General features: G+C 40.1%; 1 protein-coding gene across 6 annotated transcripts; it reads right to left on the reverse strand.

The window, feature by feature from the left end:
- Positions 1-1,248: 1,248 nt before the first annotated feature.
- On the reverse strand, positions 1,249-26,355 carry kdm2aa (lysine (K)-specific demethylase 2Aa). Of its 6 annotated transcripts, XM_040145686.1 has the most exons (28): positions 26,222-26,355; positions 23,609-23,632; positions 23,286-23,424; positions 22,843-22,921; positions 22,670-22,716; positions 21,748-21,926; positions 21,279-21,385; positions 21,007-21,100; positions 20,574-20,727; positions 20,117-20,232; positions 19,906-20,032; positions 19,550-19,791; positions 19,314-19,391; positions 18,223-18,350; positions 17,901-18,024; positions 17,687-17,815; positions 15,850-15,933; positions 15,277-15,525; positions 12,216-12,251; positions 11,956-12,061; positions 11,123-11,731; positions 10,828-10,993; positions 9,584-9,757; positions 6,420-6,671; positions 6,106-6,269; positions 5,862-6,008; positions 3,957-4,175; positions 1,249-2,252 (listed from the first exon to the last, which is right to left on the reverse strand). In XM_040145686.1, the coding sequence occupies exons 1-28, from the start codon at positions 26,225-26,227 to the stop codon at positions 2,071-2,073; spliced, it is 4,161 nt and encodes a 1,386-aa protein (XP_040001620.1). In that variant the 5' UTR covers positions 26,228-26,355; the 3' UTR covers positions 1,249-2,070. The 6 variants fall into 6 exon arrangements, with proteins under 6 accessions (XP_040001620.1, XP_040001621.1, XP_040001619.1 ...); XM_040145687.1 differs by lacking the exon at positions 23,609-23,632; XM_040145685.1 differs by lacking the exons at positions 23,609-23,632; positions 26,222-26,355 and adding an exon at positions 25,073-25,853.
- Between the last annotated feature and the right edge of the window lie 779 nt (positions 26,356-27,134).

The following is a 27,134-nucleotide window of genomic DNA, read 5'->3' on the forward strand; positions in this document are numbered from 1 at the left end:
TGTTGGAGTCACTTAAGGCCAAGTGTGAATTGTTGTTAAATCTCCTGGGATGGGATGAAAGGACAGCATTGTAGGTGGAGGATAAGTGGTGTCATACACCTCCTAATCTATTGAGGGATGGTTTCTCTACTTTAACATAGATTGCCTCCTTCACTCCTCTTTATTGACCTGATGAGTTCTGTCAACTGGTATATCTGAAAGACCTCACACCCAAACACTAAAAAAGCAATATAGTGAATGCTGTCCAATGCAGTGAGGAATGCACAGACCTATATATTGCTGAAACTAAAAATCCATCAAAAAAATGAATGGCTCAACAAAGGAGGGCCAACTCCTCAGGTCAAGACTCAGCAGTTAACCTACACCTGAAGGATAAGGGACACTCCTTTGACAACGTACATTTTGGATAGGGAGGGCAGGTGGTTTGAGTGAGGAGTGAAGGAGGCTATCTATGTTAAAATAGAGAAACCATCCCTCAGCAGAGGAGGAGGTCTACCATACCACTTATCCATCACCTACAACGCTGTCCTTTCATCCCTTCCCAGGAGATTTAAAAACCACACATATTTGGCTTCCTGTGACTCCAAAACTCCAATGGAAACCGACACTAGGAGAGAGGAGAGACGAGACAGCACAAAACTACGGAAGACAAAAGAAGTCAAGTTAGTAACGAGCCTTGATGCAATATAACAGTCTCTCTCTTCCTAACTTGTGAATTTTCACTCACTCTTCCTGCAGATCACTTCAGGTTTTGAGATATTTTTGGCTGTCCTGCACAAACAGCTTGTTTTAGACCTATTCACAGATTCTGAGTGATGTTCAGGTCAAGGGACTGTAAGGGCTGTTCAAAAAACTTCAGCTTGTGTTTCTTGTAGTAGTTCATGGTGGATTTTGAGGCCTGCTTTGGATCATTGTCCTGTCATAGAAATCTGCCTCATCAATTTCACTTTCTTGACTGACTGCAGTACATTCGTATCAAGAATCTGCTGATATTTAGTTGAATTCACTCCTATCTGAGCAGTGTTTTTTGTGCCATTAGTTGCAACACAACCCCAAAGCAGAATATTTCTAGCCCCATGCTTTTAAGTTTAAGTTCATGAAATAAAAAGTAAAAGGGGAATTAACATTTGAAGTTTGATTTACTTCTTTTCACTTCCGAAATCAAATTAATATGGAATTTGCCCAAACAGTCACATACAGCTGAACTTCAAACATAATGCTGTAGCTACTGAACAAATGCTACAAACAGAAAATTAAACAATTCAAATTTTATTAAGTTTTCACACTATGTTAGAAAAAATGTACAAGTACAATGTCAAATGCCTGATAGATTCTTAATGTGGCTGAAACATAAAAAGTAAACACATATATACATGGAATTCACTGTACACACACAGAATATACCATAACTGCCACTTTGGTTAAGCTTAGTAAACAAAAATAGGTTAATTTTTCTATTTTTCTGTATATTTTTTCTCCCAAAAATAATTAACACAAGTTTTGCTCCAATTCTGCATACAGTAAAGGTGGTTTCATATTTAGCCAGGCATCTGGATAAAAATCGTGTACATTCTACTAATGATAGAAGATCTGAAGAACAGGTTGAACCTTCGAGGAGTGACAAGTCTCTGGAGTCACTGATTTAAGACTTTCTAAATGAATATTCTGCCATTTTTAAAAAATGCTTATTTGTAGTTTTTCCAGATAGAAATATTAATCAAGTTTGAGTCTTTAGCCTAGCTTAGAACAAAGACCAGGCAAAGAGAAACTGCTAGCGTAGCCCCATCAACAACAGTGAAAAAAAATACACCTTCCAACAACTCCAAATAGGTCTTTGTTTACAGGTTGTACCAGAAGAAACTGATTTTAGAAGCCATTTAGTTTGGGTGACAAAGGACTGGCAGAACTGTCAATCAGGTCAGGTTTAATGTTTCTGTCAGCTAACTGCAGGTTTGTTGCTCTTCACATTTTGGAGAACAAGACACACAAAAGGCTGTGAATATACAAAAAAAAAAGTTGACAAAGCATCTATTCTCCTGTCCTACAACGGACCATGCAAAGATGTTTGTTTTAGTCCAGGCGCTGGATGAGCTTCTCCTCCATCATACAGTAGAGGGCGAAATGGGACAGATCAGAGATGAAGGCATCACAGGCTTGTCTGCTGATGCTCTTACAGCCTCTGAGGTCCAGCAGAGTCAGAGAGGAGAGACGCTTCAGGTACAACAGACAGCCGTCTGTCAGCTCACTACAGCCTATACACACACACACAAACACACAAGTCAGGAACTGCTCTAATCTCTTTTGACAAACACTGATCATTGCACTTCAATTCAACCCAAGAAACAAAACAGACAATCAGAAGTGGTAGACTCCTGCTACTAGACAAGCTCCATCATTATTGCCTAATACCATCTGGTAAGGTGGAACCTCTGAGCATCCTACAGATGCAGTGCATCATTGAGAGCTCTCTATTGTCTAAGAGGAAAAATGGATAATTATTGTTAATCGTTTTTTGCTTGATAAATGACTTCTCCTCTCACTTCTCATGAACAAACTGAATCTTTTTTTTTTTTTAATTAATATGTATTTTCTTCTTTAAATCAATACTTTACATTTTTTGTCTTTTAGATGAAGTCAGCAGTTGGACTCTGGTGAGGAGTACTTGTAATCGTTCAAATTTGTATGACAAAAAAAACCAGACAAAAACATTTAGTAGATTAATTGATGATAATTACTTATTACCTATTAAAGACCTATTGTCTGCAACAACTGCGCATATTCTGCATTTCTATACCGTACTCTACTTCACTTCTTTACTGTTTCTTTATCGCACTCTTCTGTGTTTCGTCCAACTCAGCTTCGTGTTGCAGAGTTGCTCTATTTAATGACAGCCTAGAGTGCAGCATTTCACTATATGTGAATGAAAAGTGTTTTTTGAAAAGTGTTTTCTGACACCCAGTTTGGCAAAATTCACAGAGCTTTGACATTAAGCACTCTGTTCTCTCTCCTCTTTTATTAGCAAAGATCAACGTACAAAACATTCAGTTAAGAGCTTCTCACATTTGGCCGGCGTTGACCGTCACTTTCACCTGTTAAAATGACAAATGGTGCCAGTGGCAGGTTATATCAGGTCTAACTAATTAAAATTAAAAAGACCACTGAGTAACTTGGAAGGCTAAAATAAAACTTGTATGTTGTTGGGTGTGTGTGCTCTCTATGAACTGGTGTCTGTACTCAGCCAAAGATTATTTACAAAGTAAAAGAAACATCACACTGTTTCTGTATTTCCAACAAACCCAACACAGTGAGACATCTTCTCTCTAGAAGATCGCTTCACATCACTTTCCTTAGTCGCATTGGTCCAGTTTATCTTTCATGTATATCATATCACATCAATAATTTAAGCTTATCAACTTCATAGATTTGAATCATGACTTTCATTTCTTGGCTCTAGTAGCTCATGAAAATAGGTTTATCAAAGTCAGTAGGCTGTTATTTCAAAGTGCCAGATAATTCTGCTGCCTTGTAAATGTAAGCATCAGACTCAATATCAGCAGACACCTAATATTAAAAAGGACTCAGACCAGGACAACCCTGTTATTATCATCAGAAACTAAATATTTTTTTCTGACAGTTAGTCAAGTTGAATAAGCCGCAGCTCTTTGTAACAACTTCCAAACATAAGGAATGTACAGAAAGGCCGCAAGTATTTGGACAGTTATACATTTTTTGTTCTTCAGGCTCTGAGCTTCAGCACATCCAATTAGAAATAAAATAAAGGGTAATACATCAAAGTGTCAAGTCTCTTGACAGTTTGTCCCTGGTGGGAGGGTAAAACAAAAACTGTGTTTTAACTTCTACCAAAGACCCAGCTATATGAATGACCATGTGATCAATCAATGGATGAAAGACCATGTGATCAATCAATGGGAGAATGGGTGAGCTCAAACACCCACCTGCCAGTGTGAGCTCAGTGAGGTTGTTGCGGGTGTGAGTCCCGGCTGCTGCCAGCAGGGCGATGGACGAGTCTGTTATGTCCTTGCAGTGAGCCAGGTCCAGCCTCTCCAGCTGAGGCATGTGCCGCTGCAGCAACCTCAGAGTGGACTCACTGATGTCCAGACCAGACAGACGCAGTGTCACCATGTTTCTTAGTCTGCTGCGAGATGACTCTGAACCTACAGGTCAGACAGAGGTGGAAAATGGTCACTTGTGCTGGATAGGTCAGTATGGCGATTACAAGCTATATTTTGGTGAAACCTGCAGCACAGTGCCGTGCCAACAGACTTGGTATTTTCATGGCCAGACTTGCCAGGTGCACCTATAGAGTACTTGGATATGGGGTGGGATGAGAAAGAATACATTATTCTGCAGTATAGATTGGTGTGTTAGAGGTTGTGACAATCATTTCCAATCACATTCACTACTTTCATCTGTTTTACACACAGGACTCTCTCCCCATCATGATGCATTGATGGTTTAGGAATCCTGTGGACAGTTTTCCTCAGAGGAAACTTGTACCGAGACGTGCAGAGTTTCAAATATGAATAGAGCAGCTCAAATATACTGCTTTTGGGGTTAAATTTGCTTTTCTGTTAAATTTGGTTTTCTGTTAAAGATCCTACAGTCCCCATGCGTCACCACTGTGTGTAATGGTGTGCAACTTTTATTAGTCATCACAATGACCTAGTCTAGTTTTTTGCATGATGTATTTGTTAAATTAAAAAAATTTTTTTTTTAGACTTTTATTCAGTTACATTTCACTGCTTTACATGCAAAAACACCTGCTGACAATCTGGGAACAAAAGAGTTGAATGTTTAATTTTCATATTGCAATGTAAACGTGATCCTGGTTATGATCCACACATAAATTTTTAAATGTAACCTAGACAGTCTCTATTGTAGTCATCACAGCATAGTCTCTATCACAACATGTTGCTCACAAATCTACCTGTATTGTAATTACAAGTGCAGAGCTCCAGGTAAAACTCATTAAAAATAAGATGAAGCTGTTACCCAAGTTACTCTGTGTTTTGGATTGAGACTGGGGGAGGATTGACAGGAATTGACTGTCCTGAGGAACTGTGTGAACTGTTTTGAACATGTCAGTCTCCAACACGCCTGCTGATTTACAGTAGGAAATGTAGAATAAATTAATCAAAACAACAACTGTAATGTGCACATGAGCAAGGAGATTTCTGTGATTATTTTGCAAAAGTCTGGTGCTGGAAAAATTAAACCAGCAGATCTGCTGTGTGTAATTGTAGTTTGCCATCTGCTAGAGACTGCAGATGGAACAGATATCTGCTGCCTTCAGGCAGTTGTAAATAGACACCAGAGTAATAGAAAAAAAACATCAGTATAGACTACCTACCAACTGTCACATGATTATAGGCCCGGTATGAAACAATTATTAAGCCTTATTCTGTCTCGCTGGCATTAATGCAACAATCGGAATGCAACTGAATGTTTTCTGTGTGAGGTCGTCAACTGGCTGAAAAACATAGATTGAACATTGAAAACGTAACATGAATGAAGGGGTTTGCGTGATTTTAGTAAAGTTTATGTGGGTGAGCCTTCACCAAATAAAGTGACCAAAATATAATGGAACATGGGTGAGCTGAGCGGTGGATCGCACAAGACGATCTTGGCACCAAGATTGCAGAATGCTGCTGGATCACTATACCCTCTACTGCACCTTTCCTCCAATAGGTACCAAACCTGTGCAGGACAGGAAGTAACCTCAATGCAGCCCAGTAAAAGACCAGTTCACTGGTCCGACACTGTTCTGCACCGACACCAAATTACAGCCCCCAGTATATAGTTACTGAGCTGTGAGCCTGCTTGTTTCTGCTGCTACTGACCAGGTGGGGTGATGATTTCTTTAATCTGGCTGTCTTTAAGGCCTTCACACCAGCGCATGTCCAGAAGCCGCAGGTAGGGTAGAGCTGGAGAGACCAGCGATGACAGACAGGACCAGGAAAGACCCGTAACCCTCAACTCCCTCAGACCTGAAAAACACACACAGACAGATGGAGAGGGGATGTAATGAGACATTTAGCGACAGCAGGATGTGTTCATTTAGGCAGGTTGTTTTTTTGATTGTACCTGGGAGCCTGGTGAGTAGACAGTTGAGCTGTCTCTTGGCTAGGGGGGTCCAGGACAGGTCCAGAGAGGTGGGCTGCCGTTTGATAATGCCCGCAAGGGCCTGGTTACTGAGCGGGCTACACCGACTCACATCCACGTGGCTCCACAGACGCTTGTCACAGCTCCTGCAAAGGACAATGAGATAGGACTGGTTTATTCACAAGCTGTGTCAGAGCTCAGCTTCTTGTCCACCAGGTGAGGAAAAGATCAAATCAAACACTTAAATACATACTGTATATGCATTTTGTTTGCAGAATTAAAAGTGTGTGACGTACCACTTGTACCAGGCTTTACAGACGGTCATGCAGGCCAGCAGCTCGGCTCTGCTCAGGTATCTGAACACAGACACCCAAACCTCCTTCTCCCCTCCTCTCTCATTACCCACATCCTTAAAGGACGGCAGAGACAGCAAGGACGGAGGAGACAGGGAGGAGGATGTAGGAGGAGTAGCAGCCTCTTGTTCCTCTGAAGATGATGCAGAGCGATCTCTAGTGCCTCTGTCGCCATTGTTACCCCGCAGACGCGGCCTACAAGATAACCAACAAAATATAAAGTGTGGTTTGGGTTAGTAATGTCACATGCATACATACCAAACACATTCACAAAAGACAGGAACTGGATAAAATGTGAATATCTTATTATCCAACTGTAAAAAATAGTAGGGGTATAACAGTAAATATATATTACATACATATTGTTTGGTTCAAGATGTTCAGTACAGTTTCTTATGAGCCAAATATTTATTCTTCAAAATTCTATGTCAGAGCATTTATGCACCATACATTTAAAGAAAGCTGTGGTGGAGTGCCAGCTGTTGTATGTCTAAATTATTCTAGGTAATCATTGGTATGGGGAACATAGCCATAGCTGGTAGAGCCTCCCATGTCATTTAGCTGAAGTGTTTGGGACTATTGGTTTCCCAAGAAAAAACTGAAAAAGAAAAGTTAGTGGACTGGACAAAAACTGTGTCAACATTGTTAAACACATATTGGGTAACTTTATGTCTGAGGAAATAGCAACATTATACCTTGTGTGATGCTTATTACCAAAAGCATCACACAAGGGCCAGACATCACACCATATCAATATTGTCATCTTCACAGGTTGTCATTTTTGATGGATGCCTATAGGCGGTCTTACATAATAGGAGCTTGCCAGAGGGCAAGGGAGGATGCGACATATAGACATATGGATGTTTTAGAAATATGTATACTGGTTAAGTGTTTAACTGAGCTGAAAAACCAACTGAGCTCAGTAAACAAGAGGACCTGAGCAGGCTGGCCCAACCACTCAGTCCAGTGTGCAGCACTACAGGAATCAAGCGGAGCTACGGTGGCAAGTTCACATCAGTGCAAGTACAGCCTGCATTCTTACTTGTTGACTGGCAACTGGAGACATTTCTCTTGCTTATGGCCTGTTAGTAGCAGGAACAGCTGAAAGGATTAGTCGTGATTAAATCCCGTTGACCAAAAATAATGTTAACCAAAACTACCCTTGCCAGCGCACATACACAATCAGCTAAAACATTAAAACCGGTCACTCACTCACACAAAATGTGCTGCTACAACCTCTGATGTATTATTAGGACAATACTATACTTCAGGAAGTAGTACTGTAAATTGCTATCAGAATGGTGAGAAAGAGGCAAGTAAGAAATGAAATTATACTCCCTTGGAAATGCACATGTAGACAGCTGTGCACACCTCAGATACATAGTTGTTCTTATTATACTTCTTTCTCATCTGCTTGGAGTTCGCTTGGTGTGGACCATGCACAGTTGGTGCCCTTGTAGCATAAAAATTGGAATGTACATGGATGTCCGCACAGAGCCTCTTATACCCTCTGATGTCGAAATTTATGCCACTCGGATCCTTGTGTACTCACGGATGCGGAAAGCATAACACTAGCCTTACATAGTAGATTGCCCCTAACTAGCTTTACCATCTGCACTCGCACAACACTATTAACAGGTTTTCATGGCACACAGAAATCCATGATTCAAATGTTTTTGGAAACTCATCCCAAGGAGTGGGATGAGGAGTGGGATGTACTAAGGTGGCTGATAAAAACATGGCTGGAGCTAAGGCTTGTGTGAAGGAGAGGTACGATGACAGCAGCCCAGTATACATTAAATCATGGCTTTGATGCTTGCTCAAAGGCCATGTGACCAGTTAGGGCTGGGGTTTATGGGTCCATACAGAGTGTTGGAAGCTTGCTGGGGAGGTGAATCATGCTCCTAGTACCCCTGAACACAGAACTAAAAGCCAAAACTGTCATGAAAATGGTGTTGCACGGTATACCTATACTAGAGAGGTATTGCAATACCCTGCTGTTAAAAACAGTACTATAGCCCATTTTATTAGTACTGATAGTTGCGTCAATGTGCAACAGTGGGGCAGTGTGTATGTGTGTGAAGCAATCTGCTTCCTGCTTCCACTCTCCCTACTCCCTGCGCTCTGCTTCCACTTACCATGAAAGCGACAAAGTGAGAGGCATGGCTGCAAATACAAGTGCTATTGCGGAACCATCCATAGGTTGTCGACAAAGCAGACCACGGCAAACATCTCTATATGTAAACACAAAGTTCACACTGCTAACCTTAATTATACCATATCTTGCAAGCTGCTAAAAATCAGGCGATCGCATGTATGAAGATCCACAACAGCAGTTATAAATTTACATTTTTACTCAATCATTACTGGCAATGATAATCCTGGCATGTACATTTTTGTTAATTAGTATTTCTAGTACTAGAAAACGTGCTCTGGAGAGCGCAGACCTCTATCAAGAAGGTGTATCGAGTCTTATTGTATGCTGCTTAATGTGAGATATCTGGTTGCAAAATAAAAAGTAAACTATCACATAAATCACATGAACCTGAGTATAGGGGACATCAGATTACTGCATACCATGTAAAATCTTTAATAACGCTATGACCTTGATCTAATTATTTACAATAACCCAGTTATTCATGTTATAAATTTACTAACTCATTTTCAAAAACAAATCTACATGTATGGAAAAAACAAAAACAAAACAAGACCACACTGAACAGCACATAAACTACAGTTTTATTGAGCATGAAAATAATAAACATAAATGACATTAACTGTAAGTCTGGCACTTCATGGTGATGAAGCTCAAACCCTGGATTATTAGCCTGCGCACTACAATATTGCACTAAAGTAGACTGAACACATAGTACTCAATACACCTTCTTCTGCAGAGGTCTGGTCTCTACTAAGTGCATTTTCTACTTTCATATTTGGTCAAATTAGATTTAAAAATTACAATTAATGAGAACAGGCTTGTGGTATCGGTATCAAGATACTTAGGCAGGTATCTTATCGAAGTCATGATTTTGGTATTGTGACAACACTGCATGTAAATGCATTAAAGATGTATGAACATTGTGACTTTGTGGTGTTTTGCGCAGTACCTGAAGTGGTGGAAGAAGACATTCCCCAGATATTGTGACTTCCAGGCTGCACAATACTCAGGCTCGAGCTGATCTGCCAGCAAACCTTGGGTTATTTGCAGGAAGGCCGGGGGCCTGATATGTGGACTTTGGTTCATGCCTACGTTACACTGTTCTGGGATGTTCCTGGACACACTGATAGAGCCGTACATGATGTCAGTGTAGGAGATGTGGCTCCCATAAAACAACTTCCATACTGATGTCCACCACATGAGAAGCAAGTAATTCAGAGGGAGATAGAGTACATGCTCCAAACTCAAGTTACTGAACCCGATGATAGTGCATGGAGTTAATCAGTATAGTCTATTTTAGATGTAAATGAGTGTTTTTTTCTTTCCAAAAAGGTTGAGGGAACAGGTTACAGGTTGTCATTTGTTGTTTTGATTTGCTGTCACTCCCAAGAAGGTGGGTCTTACCTAATATGAGCCTCCCAAAGGGCAGACACCAGAGGACAGAGTGCAAGAGTAGAGATATGGAAGCTTGTTGGTGTCGTGATGCAGATAAATGTACAGGGCAACTTTTCCTTGAGACAGTTATGGACAATGAATGATAACCCTCCTCTCTCAAGTATTTTTGTTACTTTCTGTCTATATCTATTAGTTAACCTAAATGAACTGAAACCAAGAGAGTTCAGTTCACAGTTGTTAAAATGAGAAGAGGACAAGAGTAGGCCTGCCAAGCCACACAGTCAAGTGAGTGACAATGCAGGGAACATGTGGAGCGACAGTGGAAAGTTAGTTGAGCTTGTCTGGGTTTCGGGTTAGGCCTGCAACCTTTCCTTGTTGATTGATAACCGAAAGCATCTGTCATATATATGGCCTGTTAGTAGCTGGAACAGCCATAAGGCTTAGCTTATTAGTACTATACATATTGAACCTGTGATTTCTGTGCAGTAATATGCCCTTAACAATACCAATACTTTTAATAATGGTCTCCAAGTTACGTTGAAGGTGTTACAATTAACATTACCCCGACAATGTAATCTTGCAACTCTTAGAAAAATGCTTAGATCTCAAAGTAAATGTATATGGGAATTTGGGATGTGGTTGTGATGGGTTTCGAACTGAAAATACAGGTCATGTTTTGTCTAAACAACCCATGGTGTCTTAACTCACATTTGACTACAATTAAATAACCTAATAAAACATTTGATAACTCGAGTCAAAGAATTATGAAAATGAATTTGATCATGTGCTGAGCTCTACCTGCCGGGTCCTCTTGAGGTTACGCTGTCAGCTGCGGTATCAGTGGTCTTGAGTCGAGAAGGTTTGGACAGTGTTGTCTTTCTCTGGATGAAGCCATGCTGACCAACAGCACCCACTGCAGCTGTCCTCGGACCCATGGCTGCTTCTAGCTTTGGAACTATGGAGCCTGATCAGCAGCAACATGTCTTTGTTGGAGTTTTATCATTCATTTTGACTTTACAGTTCAGTTATGTAACCTGAATATATACTATACTTTGGGTGTTTTTGTTAGACCAAATTTATATTTAAATCTTACCAGATTGTCTCTTGGCCTTGTGGGGACGCTGTAGGGTGACAGTCAGGTAGGAACCACTTAGCAGGTCGTCATTGAGATCAGACACTAGGAGGACCGGGGGTTCTGGGTCTGAATCCCACCGCCCTTCCTCTTCCACCTCCTCCTCCTCCTCTTCCTCTTCTTCATCTTCCAACGTGTCCATCTCCTCCTCTTCAGGATCAAACTCCTGCCCCTCACTGTCCTCATCTTCATCTTCATCATCGTCAGTCCTGCGCCTCCTCCTACGTTGACGATGCCGTCGTTCTTTGTCTCCATCTTCGCTGTCCTCTTCCTCTTCTTCGTCCTCCTCTTCGTCATCGTCATCGTCTGACTCCTCTGACTCGTCTCCTCTTCGCTGCATTCTGGAGCCTCCCCGCAGCCTCACCCCCCGTCCCCTTCGTCCACTCTCCCTCATGCCCATCCCTCGCTTTAGCTTGAGGATGGAGGAGGAGCCAGGAGTCATGAGCCCTCCTCTGCTTCCTCTCTGGGCTAGGCCTCCTCTCAACAGGCCTCTCCTGTTGGCACCAAACCCCCTCCTGGAAGTGTGGCTCCCCCCTCGAGCATGGAGTGCCATCTTTCGTCTCTGAGAGGCTGCAGAGATGGAGAGACAGATGGGACAGATGATCAGGTCAGAATAACCTGATCACAATCACAACAAAAGATACTTGCATGTCAAATTGAAGTTCAAGTAGTTGTTTTCTTTTTTAGATAAACATTTTTTTATTCTATTTTTTGTGATTAATCTCAAACAAAGTAACTGGCACGCTTTGGCCAGTGAAAAGGGGTTTCAGATTCATCTTTTAAGACAGAGAAACCTTCATCATCGTCATCACTGGCAGAGTCATCTCCATCGTGGCTGTGTCTCTGCCGTCGGTAAATCTTAGCCATACGAGCATCCAGGAGGGAGGAAGATTTGCGCTTCTGGAGATGCAGGGAAAGAGGATTAAGGAAGGAAAAATGGAAAGAAGAATAGGAAGAAAACGGACACAAAAAGGAAGTTTTTAGAGACGAATCAAAAGTGCATTCACAAATAAACTCAACATGTTCAAGCAGAAACCCCACATTTAACACTCACCACTGCATGGCCTTCACCTTTGTCACCTTTAGATTGCTAGAGGAAGAGGAAAAAATATCAGAATTGACTTAAGAAATAGACAGCTAAATCTAAAAAAAGCTCTTCGAGATTCTCCTGACAGTTTTTGATTTGCATTTTTAGGACAGAAACTGCTATTATGTTGTGTTAATGTTCAATAACGATAATTCTGATAATTTATAAAAGTCTGCAATCAATCTAAAACCTGAAGTTAAAAAGAGTGCGTTTTGCCAATATTTTCTATTCTCTGCTCTGAGAGAAATCCTCTATTTAAAAAAAAAAAAAAAAAAAAAAAAAGCCTCTGAAGGTGTATCATGGAACACTATACAGGTCTTCATTTGCCATGAAAACACACTCATTAAATGGAGAGTTTACCAAGAACTGAAGAGCTTGTTATTATCTACTCACAATCATCTGTCAAAGCATTGTAAAATAAAAGTTAGATAAAGTTAAGGTTGTATATAAAGTCACAAAAAAGTCAAAGAACATGGAGTAATATAGAGTATATTATCATGCTTATACCATGGACCAAACCACAGGAAACAAAAAATTAAAAACTGATAATATCATACAGAGTAACTTTGGTGTAACTACTAGTTTAACTGTTAAAAAACAGTATATAAACATCTGTATATTTACTATGTTATGGTACAAGTCAATATATCTTATATCAGTGTCAACATTCTCCAAAACTAGTCACATTGAGTTCAAAAAGAGCAACTAATGACTAGACTTTTACTATTCAAGTGTTTTGAATTACAATCAAGTTGTATTTCCAAAAATACAATGCATCATTTACAATTTATCTGTGTAGGATTAACATGAGAATCCGAAAGTCATCATTACAATTTGTCACATTTTTAAGTACTTTTTACTCGGAAATTACAACATAGACCCTGAAATTAAAGTAACGTTTTTTAGTGAGCATTCAGAAAAGTAGTGCAGCAACACAATAGTGATAAGGTCAGTATTGTATTTTAAGGACTTTCTGCTTCATTTTTTTTAATTATCTTGACTGTAGTCAGACAAAAATCTAACATCTACACTCACTGAGCACTTTTTTAGGAACACATGTACACCGGTTTATTCATATAATTAACTGATCATCCAATCATGTGGCAGAAGTGTAATGCCTAAAATCCTGCAAATACAGGTCAGGAGCTTCAGTTAATGTTCACATTAAACATCAGAATGGAGAAAAAAATTGGATCTCAGTGACTTTGAACGTGGCATGATTTTTGGTGCCAGATCAGCTGGTTTGAGTATTGCTGAAACTGTTGATCTCATGGGATTTACAAGGACAACAGTCTCGAGAGTTTACTGCAAAAAAAAAAAATGCAGTGAGCGGTAGTTTGGTGGACGGAAACGCCTTTTGGATAAGAAAGGTCAGAGGAAAATACCCAGACTGGTTGGATCTGACAGAAAGGCAACTCAGATAACCACTCTTTACAACTGTGGTGATCAGAAAAGCATCTCAGAATGAACAACATCTCCAACCTGGAGGTGGATGGGCTACAACGGTTGAACACCACATCGGGTTCAAGTTCTGTCAGCCAAGAACAGAAATCTTGAGGCTGCAGTGGGCACAGCCTCACCAAAACTTGACAGCTGAAGACTGGAAAAACATAACCTGGTCTGATAAATCTGTACTACTGCTGGGGCACGCAGATGATAGGGTCAGAATTTGGCATCAACAGCATGAATCCATGGACCCAACCTACCTTGTGTCAATAGTCCAGGCTGGTGCTGGTGATGTAATGGTGTGGCCCCTTACACCACCAGCCTTTAATACGAATCAATCATGGTTCGAATGCCACAGCTTATCTGAGTATTGTTGCTGACCATGTTCATCCCTTTATGGCCACAATTTACCATCTTCTAATGGCTACTTCCAGCACGATATTGCACCATGTCAAAAATCATCTCAAACTGGTTTCATGAACATGACAATTAGTCAGTGTACTTCAGTGGCCTCCCCAGTCACTAGATCTGAATCCAATAGAACACCTTTGTCATTTGGTAGAACAGGGGATTGGCAGCATGAATGTGCAGTTGATAAATCTGCAGAAATGATGTGATGTCAAAATGGACCAGAGTATCAAAGGAATGTTTCGCACATCTTGCGGAATCCATGCCAAAAAGAATTGAGGTTCTTTTAAGAGCAAAGAGAGGCCCTACCCAGTATTACTATTTGTTCCAAATTAAGTGCTCAATGAGTGCACATACATTTATTATTTAGGACTAACTCTACCTCAGAAATTGTACCCACGGACCAGAAATCCTTGTACCATTGTGCCAAGGCTCACGTTTTAATTTGAGTAGGTTTACATCAATATTTCCCTGTGTGGGAAATAAAGCCCTTTTATCCCACAGTAATTGGACAAAAATGTCCAATTACTTTTGAACCCCTAAACTTTGGGCACCATTTGTTAAAAGGGCTCTCTCTCTCACACAGTTCTTTCTATATTGATGTAAACCTACTCAAATTAAGGTTGAGACTTGGCGCTTTAATGTAATATCCATTATTTTATTACAAACACTGATGCTCCGAACCTGAGGAACGAAAAATAATCTGTAACTGTCCAAATACTTGCAGACTGGACTGTATACTGTGTGCAGTCACAAAATAACTTTTTTTCTTCCCAAGGGGGAAGCAAAAAGAAAAGGGTGGTCCTGTCAAACAACAGCTTATTGTCTTAACCTCATTAAAAATCAGGCTACACAATGTCCATGATAATGAGCTATGAGAAAAATCTTTTAGAAAATATGGAGAAGGGGAAAAAGGCACAGAAACCAACTTGGGCAAAGGCAGCTCCAAAATGAAATTGCTTGCAGTCTGAGAGAAGAGGCACTACTCTTGTATAAACTATGAAAAGAGAATTATTAAACAGCAAATCATTCTCTGTCAGTAAAATGATCATTTGGACAGTAAAATTTACATCAAGAGTTGTGTCTCTTCTACTAAAAAAGATGGAAAGGAGAAAAGGGGTGGAGTTCACGCGACAGACGGGTGGATGTACGCAGAGTAGACGGCACCTCTCACCAGTCTCGAGCTGATTGGCTGAGAAGGCAGAGGGGCCGCCACCAATAGAAGTGATGCTGAGGAGGAGGAAGAGCAGGAAGGAAGAGGAGGAGGGAAGAAGCCACAGCGAATCACCTCCCCATCCTGCTGGGAGCCCACAGGACCCCCTATGGTAGCAGAGGGCCCGGGGCCCAGCCTGAGGACCAGGGGGCCATGGGGACGGATGTGCTGCTGGTGACTGGCAGCCAACGATTCATCGCTGCCTGATGACTGACGGAGTTAAATTAAATTTAAAGGAAATTGAAATTAAAGCAACCAAAAAAAAATTTTTTTTAAATAATGAAAAAAAACAGACAGGAGACACACAATACCCATTAGCTTTGACACACTACAACCGAGTGTGTGTGAATGCTGGGTTGTTAGACTTAGTGCAAGAGAGAGCACAAGTGTTTGCAAAGACACTCGGAAGACTGTCTGCACTAGTGTGTTAAACATACGAAGATTGAAGAATTAGGAAACCCTGAGACTGTTTGTGTGTGTGTGTGTGTGTGTGTGTGTGTGTGTGTGTGTGTGTTTTAACAAAACACTGTGTACCTCTGGGTCAGTGATTCCTTGGACACACTTTGGGCACTCCCAACAACTGGGCAGGTCTTTATTCACCAGTCCTTCACCCTGAACCTTTAGAGGCAGATGCAGACAAATGATTAGAAAAAGGATGGATGAAATACAGGAAGAGAAGAGAGGAAATAAAAAGAACAAAAAAAAGGTAAAATAAACAAGACTACACCCGTTTATACCTGGATATTTATGAGTAAAGTTTTTCATAAAAGGACAGTATCAGTATCGGACAGTATCGGGTCCAACACATCAGGAAGTTTTACAACGGTCATTAGATGTTTCATTAGATTTTCCTTTCATGATCTCAGATGTTCATACATGGCACAACTGGGTCCTTTTGAGTGTTCACTCAATCTGGAAATCAAGTAGCGCTCAGTTTTGCCTATATAATCAGCATTACAACCAGGACACTTGAACTGATATACAATAAAACAGAATTACAACAAGTGTCCTGATAGGCTGGAACTGCTACTTTAAGCCAAGCTGGAGGCAACTCATGTGGAAGACAATCACCTATGGACAATATACAATAACACTGAAATAACTGATCAAAGTAAACCTTGGGACATATTACTGCTTGCAAAAACTTTTGCAGTCAGTTGATATAAAACCTTCCTTGAACAGTGGTTTAAAAGTCATCAAAGAACAGAAGTTGCTTGCATAACGTTGTGAGAATTGTTTTTAAATTTGTGTTGCTGCTGTTAAATCTCACAGTTTAGGCCTGTGACATCATCAGCCTTGTTGATGTAACTGAGCAGGTAGCTGGCACACCTTATATTTATTAGCTGTGGTTTTCTTGTCACCGCTGCCTGCTCCTGATGATGGTTTTAAATTTAAACTGAAAACTGTGTGTTGAATATCAGTGGATCTCCTAGTTAATTGTATTTGTATTACTACTGTCCTTTGTTTTTAATCTTTATCCCTTCTTTTTATACAAACTCAATACTATTTCTCAGGGATGTAAAGCAAGTTTCGTTGTACTGAAGATGTGCAATGACAATAGAAAGGCATTAATTGATACATTGTGACTGAGAGTTCATTCACACCTGGTATCAGTGCAATATAACTTACAGTACAGAGCTACAGTATGTACAGTTACTATAAAACAATACTCTAGCAATTTAATATAATACTTCCATAAAGTTGGGGGACTCACAAGAGACAGATTAAACAAACAAGCTCCAAATTTAAGCAGTAGAGGATTAGATGTCTGGACCTTATGTCTCTAGTATAGGTCAAGCTCCAAAAAAACTGGAGACTACATTTTCCAACCCAATGGTCTCTTCTTTAGAAAGGGCCAAAGTGAAACAGGAACTTCTGGGTTCTGCTTCAGATCTAAGAAATTCTGCCTTAGAACAGAGACTCTCTCAACAGTATATCATGTATGTTCATTATGTTTAGATAAGGACAATTATTTTTTAAAACAATGTTCATTCAGACGTGTCTATAATTCCGATTGAGCTGTTTAGCCTTGCTTTTTCCAACTTGTACGTGGGCTTCACCTCAGAAAAAGAATGCTGTTCCAGTTAGCAGTAAACTGAGATTTTTAATACCTATAATGGTGCGGTGTGCACTACTGAAATTTTGAAATCTATAAGATGCAGAGCACTGAATGGTTAGTAGAAATGAGTGAACATCCCATGGACACTTTTTGTTACACTAAGGGACTTTTTGAGGGCACTGTACAGAGCATAAATGTTACATTCACAAATTCAGACACTCAAATAAAATATTTGAGAATAAATATAGTCCACTGTATATTAAATAAGGACTGATTTTGGACACAACCCAAGTGTATGTGAGGGTGTTGTACCGTGAGGCAGGCAGGATGAACTATCTGCGCACAGTTGGAACACTCCATCAGAGTGAGAGAGGGGTCTCCACTTTCCTCCTGATTGGGTTCCTTGCAGATCTCACACACTGCAGACAGGGGAAGGCCCGGCTGTAGGGAACAGAGGGAAAGTTACAAAAACAGACACATTCATTATATATATAAATGAATAAATAGAGGAATCACAGTTACTTACAGAGAGACACTGTCGTAGCACACAGGTCTGCTTGAGTTTCCCTGGTCCTCCGAACTTCTTCATGTCTCTGCAGAAGTTACAGTCTCCACACTCTGGTCTCATACAGGCTTCACAGCGCTTACACCTGGAGAGGCATAAAATGGATAATCACTGAAGACAGTAAATCATACATCTATACAATTACATGAATTATAAATTACTTTAAATGATGTAAAACTTGTGTTGGCTCGAAACAACTGGTATTTGCTGAGCTTAATTGAGAACAACCCTTAAAACAGGGAAATGATGGGTTTCTGTCACATACGGGCGTGCACCTTGTTACCTGACCCTGCGCCGTCTCAGCACAGACATTGAGGAAGCTGGTTTCTGTGGTCTTGGAATGATGGGTGTGGAGGCCAGTTTAGGACGAGGTGGAGGTGGTGGAGGCGGAGGCGGCTGGTACCATGAGGGCTGGTGGAGGGGAGGAGAATAGTAAAGAAGAAACAATGGCTGAGGTTAAAAAAAAAAAAAAAAAAAAAAAAAAGGAGGAAAAGTAGGATAAACACACGTACAACATTCACTATTTGTCATGAACACTGGGTCTAAATATGTAGTATATTTGATAAATGATAGAACTTAACTATAAACAGAAAAATGGGATTTTCACTTGAATAATGTTTGTGTTTGTTTTTTTCATTTAGTATTTGCTGATGACGTGAGGGAACTGTGATCCCTCACAGCTCCCTCACACACACATACATATATTTACATATATTTTTGTAATTCATTTTAGTCGTAAATTCTTTGGATTATACTGGATTCTGTTTTTCATTTTTTCTCTCTCTGGAGGTCCACTTCTGGTTGATAAGTGGCAGCATTGTCACGGGAGTGTACAAGTACTTCTGCTGAGTTAATCAGCTTTACTGGACTGATCCATGTTTAACTGAGGAGAGGGGTGACTTAATTTGTATTTTGTAAAATTAGTTCTGTGTTTGTTTTTCTGGTTTATTATTTGTTTCAGTTGTACCAGGAATACCTATCTAGAATATTGGCTTCATATGATATACTGGCCATTTGCAAATACTTGTAAATATATTGAAGAGAACCCTTAGGCCCATTTACCTGTCACTGTAAGGGGCATGTGTCAAAAATACAAAATCCCATTTTTATTACTCTTTTCCTTCTGATAAAAAAAGCAAACATTTGAGAATTAAGTACTAACATTAACAAACATTCATTCCAAATTCTGTAAACCCTAAGAAATGGTTTACAGAATTTATTTTTATTACCATCATGGCTGGAAAGATTTTCAGTCATAAAAGTTATGGATTTATTTAGATAAAGAAAGACCAGTTTCCTTCGACTTAGCACAGCTAACCATACCATTATCAACATTACAAATGTGCTGCATGTCTAAAAGTGAGGTCTGCTTACCCTCTTTGGCCACTTAACGATGGGTTTTCCTGTGTAGGAAAATTTGGGATTGTCATTGGTGTGTTCTTTCAGTATTACCTGCAGGATAGCAGAGACAAGAGAGGTGGGAAAGAAAGCAGGGGAAAGGGCAATCACTGTTAACAGGACAGCATTAAATAGCAAGAAGAAAAGTGTTTTATTAAACCACCAGCAAAATAACAAACAAACACAAACGCACGCACACAGATCAGTCATACCTTGATGTGCGTAATGAGTGCCGGGGCATTATGTATCCCTGCTGGAACGCACTTCTTGTTGGAGGGCAGAGCCTCCAGTTTACCCAGCAGGTTCCGTAGCCCCTCCAGCTCAAGGGGAGTCAGATGAGTTTTAGCTGCAGACTTGTCACACTGCCGCTCTGAAGCCTCTTCTTCACTGCCACCACTCACCCCCTCCTTCTCCTGCTCACTAGCTGGATCTGAGCCAGACGGCTTCTTGAGACCTGACAGAAGGAATGAGTTACACATTTTATCAACAACCAATCTACACAAACGATCCAAAACGAAAAAGTTCTCTCCATACAGTACATCTCTTCTACATATGCCTGTGTTCATACCAATGCCCAATGAGTGTTTCTGAAACTCTGGTGTGAGGTAGGAGGTCTTGGTCAGGCTGAAGACATAACGCTCCAACACATACCAGCACATCTCGTAGTAGAAGGGATAACGAAACTTTACTGGGACCTGTGGTTGAGGTGAAAGAGAACCATTTCAAAATCAGTCACTCCCTGTCATTTACACCTTATAGGTGAGTGTGTTTGCACCTACCCGCGTTCGGTCCTCTATATTACAGATGTTAAGTTGCATAGGGATGTTGAAGCTGTGCAGGAAGTTTCCTCCAAACACCATAGAGTCCACAGGGGTGTAGACAGCATGAATCCAACCTGAGTATAGCACACATATTAATATTCTATTTCTGTCACATCAGTGGAATCATCCAGGATGTCATGAGTGTTTGTACCTGTACTTCTATCTTTGTGAGGACAAGTTTGAGTTTTTAACTTTGGGAGTGATGATATTTTGAGAAAGTAAGGACATTTAGTCCGGTCCTCACAAATTCAAAGGGCTGTTTGAGGCTTAAGACTTGGTTTTAGGGTTCATGTTAGAATTAGGTTTAGGGTTAGGGTTAGGCCTTTAGTTATGGTGGTTGAGGTTAGGATAAGGGGGTAGAGAATGCTTTATACAAAGATAGAAATAGATGCGTGTGCGTGCGCATTTGTGTGACCTGAGGGTATAATGAAGGTGCAGCCCTGCTTCAGTTCAATCCTCTGGCAGTCAGATGCTCGGTCTCCCAGGAAAACGTCTCCCTGTTTCCCTGACAGCACCCAGTTCTCATACAGCTCCAGGTTCTGAGGGGTGGGAGGGATTAGCCAGAACACCTGAAAACACACACCTGCAATTATAAACACATTCCACTCTGTGCACCAGTCAACAACATGATGTAACTTTTTTAGTTGCTTACTGAGTAGGACAGAAATAATTTATGCCTTCACATTCTGGACAGTACATTTTTAAGTATTTTATTTACTTTAAGTGTACAACACATAAGACCAGCATTTATGTTTTCTGTCGTTTAATGAGCCTGAATCAGAAAATATGAGGATGTAACAGAAGAGACAGTGTTTCCCAAACATAGACTTAACCCCCTCTGGCCCCACCTTGCTCCCTCTTAGTATGTGATACCACACTGAGGTCCCTCCAAAGTCAATGTGAAAGTCTGTGTAGCAGCCCTCGACACTCATCAGACAGTATCTGCAAAGACACAAGAACATCGGCAATGTTGACATTCAAATCTCAAGTCAGTTATATCGATTAATTTATTTGTAGATCAAATTAATAACACTTATTATTAAGTAATGGATTAAGTAACTTTTCCAGCTACATCCTTTATAGATTTGACTTCAGAGAAAAGTAAACTTTGGGAACTTACTTCTGTACTTTGGGATACTGCATGTCGTTGATAGAGTTTGTTGAGTCTCTTTGTCTCTCTTTCAGGTGACGAGGCCACATGTTGTCCACCCAGTCTATTAGATCCACCTACACACACACACACACACACACACACACACACACACACACACACACACAAATACAAGACAAGAGGGAAAAGACAGACAGTGAGAAAGAAAGAAAGAAAGAAAGAAAGAGACAGAAACAAAGAAAGAAACAACTTTAATTTATTTTTTCTCTGAGAAAAAAAAAAAAAAAAAAAAAAAACACAAATTACACCTTCAGTTCTAACATGTTCATTTCAAACTAACTTGTATTTCCAGAACAAGGAGACATAGACAGATATTATGTATTGCTGAATGTGCTAAAATGTTTCTGTTTGCATTGGTTTTGTATAAAATCTAGAAACGCACAAAAACAGGTGCCCTTCATGAAGTGTGAGGACGTACTGTGGTAGGTCTCTTGACCAGGTTCTCCAGCTTGGTGTGGCTGAACTCCAGGCTGATGACATTATAGAGCTTCTCTCTTTGAGATGGAGGGGTCTCATAGTAACGTGTCCACTGGGCCATGGACATCTCTGTCCCCTTCTGAGTGCTCACATCCATCACATCTATCATACGTCTGCTACCTGAGAGGGATTTTTTGGCAATGGTTACTAACGGCATTCAAGAAAAGTCTGGTCAAAACAGCAACTGATAAGTGACAGTCAAAAGGTCGTGGTTTTCTGTATATAAACTCAAGTTTTGTCAGGCCATCTATGTCGACTAATTTAATACCTAAAATAACCACACTAAATTTTGTAAAATAAAAAAAATCGACAATATATCAAAACATCGTTTGAACTCTCTCCTAAATTAAAAAAGGTGAATATGGGTCAGTTTCCACTGGAATTACAGGTAGTTGAGTCTAATTAGTCCTTTTTTTAAGATTAAAAATGTTTGCTATTAATCTTGCGTCACTTTTAAGTAGAACAAATGTGGTAATTAGTTTGTTGATGGAAAACTGAACAAAATCAATTTTGATTATGAACTCATCCTTTATGAATTTATCAAGTAAAAATATAAAATGTTAGCTGGTTCCACATTCTTGAATGTGAAGATTTACTTACAGTCATACCCTTGTAAATTGAATACTACAAGTTTTTTTTTTGCTTATTGACTGTTGGTCTGACAAAATGAGTAATCTATTAACAAAGAAAATACTCTATACATTAATTGAAATTTTAAGTTACAGTCTCTCTGCTCACATAAATGTCTCATTCAAGGACATTTTGACAGGACACACGGTTGCTGCCAGGACTGAAACTGAGACTGGTAGTAATATCTAATTAATTAACGGAAGAAAACTTAAAGTTTATATGTGAAGTCTTACCAACAAACATCTTGACGTTATTGACACTAAAGTCAGGATCAGGCATCCTACAGAACAACAAGAAATTACTCAACATATTACAAGGCTCATGTTATTTGGGTTATATGAAGTAGTAGGGTAGATGTAGATCAGGAGAAGAAAGGAGGAAGAGAAAAATAAAACAGGATGCCTACTTGATTCCCAGTCCATCAGACTTCTCAAAGATGATTGGGTCCCGCAGACCGCCTCGCTGGATGAACTCATATGTCAAATCTAAGAAATACAAAAACACAAAGTGTTTTAATCCATTCTATTTTTTAGTATTTTTTTCCATTCAATGCTGGCTGTTTCATTTTTCATGATTCCTGATTCTTGGCCGAAACTAAAACTGGTAGTCTCGATAGACAGTGACACTGCAGACAACCAGATATGATGTATGGGGCACATTTCAAACTTCATCGATGTCAAATATTCTCAATGTCTTACTATTGTCGTCGTCAGGCAACTGTTCATGTTAAACTCTGCCACACCTTAATAAAAAAAATCGTCTCCAATGTTAAAGTTAACTGTTCCTAACTTGAGAGGCAGGTTTACATATATACACACAATATAAACCTCACTGACTACGGTCACCTACCTCTTCCCTCCATGCGAATGACCCGGTCAGAGCTGAACCTCTGACTGTTGACTTTTTCCTCAAGGTCAAACATCCTCCTTCCATCGATCTCCTCATCTGAGATGCCATCGTCATGGTAACGTCGCCGGGTACCAGCCCGCTAAGGAAGGGGCCAAAAGGGTGGATGGGTGAAAATATAGTAAGAGGCATGATAAAGATAGGTGATAAAGTGAGGGTAAATGGTGGAAGGAAGAGACTATCAAACTAGGACCAGAAGTGAATGTGTCAATTAAACCTATTCCTATTCCCAAAACCACATGTGTGAGATTAACGATGGCTCTTACACTCGACTGGACATTCCTCTGTACCTTAAAAAAATTAGACAGCATTCATTTTTAAAGATTCACTTCATATTAAACAACAAATAGGAAAAAAGGAAACCCCATAGGCACTGAAAGCTATGTGTTCAGCTCTGCAAAAGTTGAAAATGATCAGAATTGATAACATCATCTCTGTGGAAACAAAACCACAACACAAATTTGGATGAAAGCTAGGGCAGAACGATATGAAAAAAAAAATCTGCAATTGCGATGAGTCATTATTTTAGTGGGAACGGGAATTTTTGCATTTCATTTTCATTGAAAAAAATATAAAAATGATGAACTGATTTTTGCTGGGGTCTGAACCAGCATGTTCCTTTACATCTGGAGAGAGTGACTTGTAGGCCGGGGCACCTCTGTAACATCACAATGCTTCATTTATAATTGTATGTTGTGACACATTTTACCTTTATCAAAAAAATTGCAGCTTCTGCAAGTTGGATATTGCACTTGGCTAAACTGCGATTTCAATAATATTTTGATGAATTGTTCAGCCCTAATGAAAGCAAACATCAGGCACTGTCCCAAAGCAGATGACTTCTTCTTTTCCATTATAAAATGTGCTTGCCTTCAAACAGACAAATATCTTCACATTGCTTTCAAGCATAGAATAGTGCTTCACAGGGACTCCCAGGTCATGACAGGTGACACAGAGGTAATCCCAGGCTGAGCCCCTTTTGCACCCAAAACTCTTCAGAAGCGAACATGTTTGACTGGATCAGACAGGCGAGCTCCCGCTGCCTCAACCTTCTTTTCACTCCCAGCCATTCTTAGGCGTTCCAAATCTCTCCCCACTTGCATTCACACTACGATTATATGGAAAATACCTATTATAGCCCAACCAATACAGGATTTTTGAGGCGAATGTCGATACATATATTTGAGACTTTAAAAAAAATCTGGGAATGATATATCAGCCAATATAAAATTTCCTTACACAACCGACAACATAAACATTTTTAATAAGGTTCCTTTAGATGTTTCTTTTTAATAACTGTCTCTACTCTCTGTCTGCCTCTTGCCTACCTCTTTTGTGAAGGCATCCTGCTTATAACCATAGTACGCTCAATATGACCTGGAGTCATATTAAAATACCCACATTCAGATATCTTTAACAGCCTGCGAGAAAAGGGCTTACATTTTTGCTGCTGGTATTACTGGCATAGTAAGTTAATGCTTTGTTCGGTGGATAAAACTATAAAAAGTTTCAAAGGTTTCAATTAGAAATGCCTCTGCATTTAGCCAATGCAGTACGTGTATTTTTTTTACATCCCAACTTCGCACCAAAATCTATACAAAACACGTAAGTAAACACACATAGCACCAATTTTTTGGATATAAAATTAACTTGGTTGGTGAACTAACCTATCAAAGCAGTGCTAATAGTGAAAAAATGACCAACGCAGCCAAATTCACTTTAAAACTTACCAGCCTTTTGCTGCATCGTGGCTTGGAATCATCCATTATCACTGGAAAACCGAGCTTTGTCCAACAAAAAGCAAGTATTTAACGACGACGCAGAGTATTAATGTAAACCCATCAGACTAGAACTAAGCGGTACCTGGGCGGCACATGGCTCCACAGGATAGTAAACAAGCAGCAGGAAGGCGTGTGTTCACGGTCTTTACAAGTCCGCGTACAGACCTTAAGTTACGGAACGAAAGAGAGTTTAACTAACGTGAACTGAGATGACAACGAGCTCTTTTGTGTCTTTGCAGGGCTCTAAATCCCATCTAGGTTAACGTTAATTGCTCCTACTCTAACGTTCCTTTACATTCACTGACTTCACACGTTTAATAAATCAGTGGAATATGGGAAGGTTAATGTAGGGCCCCGAATCATTTAAAGAGGTAAACTACAGTCCTACACTGACTGGAAGTGAACATTTACAGAGCACTTTGTGGCTTTCACTTTATCTAGGAAGTGCCCTCAAGTCCATAATTATCATAGCATCCAGACTGTCTGACTACTCGAGCATTGTTCCTCGCCTTCTCCTTTCCAAGTCGTGTCCAGCTAAATGTTTGCTTTTTGGAAGGCGTCCTACTTACGATAGCAAACTCAACATGACTTGAAGTCGTAATAAAATACATTCAGATATTTCTTATAACCTGCGAGAAAAGGGCGTACATTCTTGCTCCTGGTATTATTGGCATATGTATAAAGTTAATACGGTCTCCGAACAGCCGCCATTTTCCACCCCATCACAAAACATCACTATGGCCTGCCCACAAACGTACATTTGGCCAATCACAGATATGACGATGACGCATTCATTGGGCTACAGCACTGTCACTCAGGCGAAAACTTTGTAAACTGTGATTGGACAAGAATAGCCAATAGGCGTATAAAGGAGCTGGCAAGCTACCAGTAACAGCACAATTCGAAAACGACCTTATACCTTATTGGTTAATATATCCCAGCAAAATTAATTAGTGGACAAACACACAATCAGTCAAGATAAATAGCCAATCACGCAATGATACAACACAGTAACCAATACCTCATTACACGATGTTACTAGTCATCACTCAGAAATAAACAGAATTGCCTTTAAATAAGTCGTTTTACAGTCCTTACCCCCATATTCACGAAGGTGCGTCCGCTTCCAACTGCCTGCACTGATTTGAGACGTGTGACGTCTTCTGCGTCCTATGTTTTCTCTCCTAAGGGCTCACATCCCAGGGACACGTTTTGTTGCCTTCACCTCAACTAGGAAGTGCCTGCAAGTCCATAAATGGAAGTGTACTTTGAAAAAAACTGTTGTGGATTGGCTGAAAAATGTTGCATGGCTCCTGTGATTGGTGGTAGTTACTTGTCTTTCAAACACGCACAGCTAGAATACGGCGAGCGAGAGGAACAAGCCAAACTGACGCGCACTACGAAGGGAAAAAAGTGTGAATTATCACTCACAAACAAAGTAAATAACCGATTCATTTTATACTTGTCAGCAGATGGACGGGGCTACTAGAGACGTGGTTTTAACAGCAGAATTACTTATAAACTGCTACAGAGTGACAGGATGTAAATAATGCACGCAGAAAGAGAACAATCACTCTACACGTTATCATTATGTCACACAAGCTAATTGATGGCCACTGCTAATTGAACCATGGTTGACCACTAGTCCTGCCTAATTTCCGACCTGCCCTCCTTCAATCGACAATTCAGACCCAGCATATAGTATTTTCGAATTATTATAAGATTATTGCGATTTAGCCTGGTGAAAACCTGGCTAAGAAAGCAGGTTCCTCCTGCTGTCATGTGAACACCCACAACAGGTAAAATGAACAATCCAGATTGTGGGTGGAAAGAGGTCATGTTATCTATTTTTGGGACATACATTTTATCCATTTACTTTTGCCAACACCAAGTAGTAGACTGCCGTTCGGTTCCTGAAGAGAAAGAGTCATCCATCAGTTTGTTGTTATTGCAAGCTGAGTGTATTTGTGGATCTAGAGCAAAGACGAAGGATGCAAATTTCAAGGACCAA

This window comes from Xiphias gladius, chromosome 15 (assembly GCF_016859285.1).
Source record: "Xiphias gladius isolate SHS-SW01 ecotype Sanya breed wild chromosome 15, ASM1685928v1, whole genome shotgun sequence".
In the NCBI taxonomy this organism is placed as follows: Eukaryota; Metazoa; Chordata; class Actinopteri; order Istiophoriformes; family Xiphiidae; genus Xiphias; species Xiphias gladius.

Bases quoted from the DNA above. Each gene is read 5' to 3' on its own strand.
- kdm2aa (XM_040145685.1), bottom strand. From the start codon at position 25,108: ATGGATGATTCCAAGCCACGATGCAGCAAAAGGCTG. The intron at 19,792-19,905 runs GTATGAACACAG...TCCTTCTGTCAG, and splicing joins GAAACACTCATTGGGCATTG to GTCTCAAGAAGCCGTCTGGC. The intron at 6,009-6,105 runs GTACAATCAAAA...TGTGTTTTTCAG, and splicing joins TCTACTCACCAGGCTCCCAG to GTCTGAGGGAGTTGAGGGTT.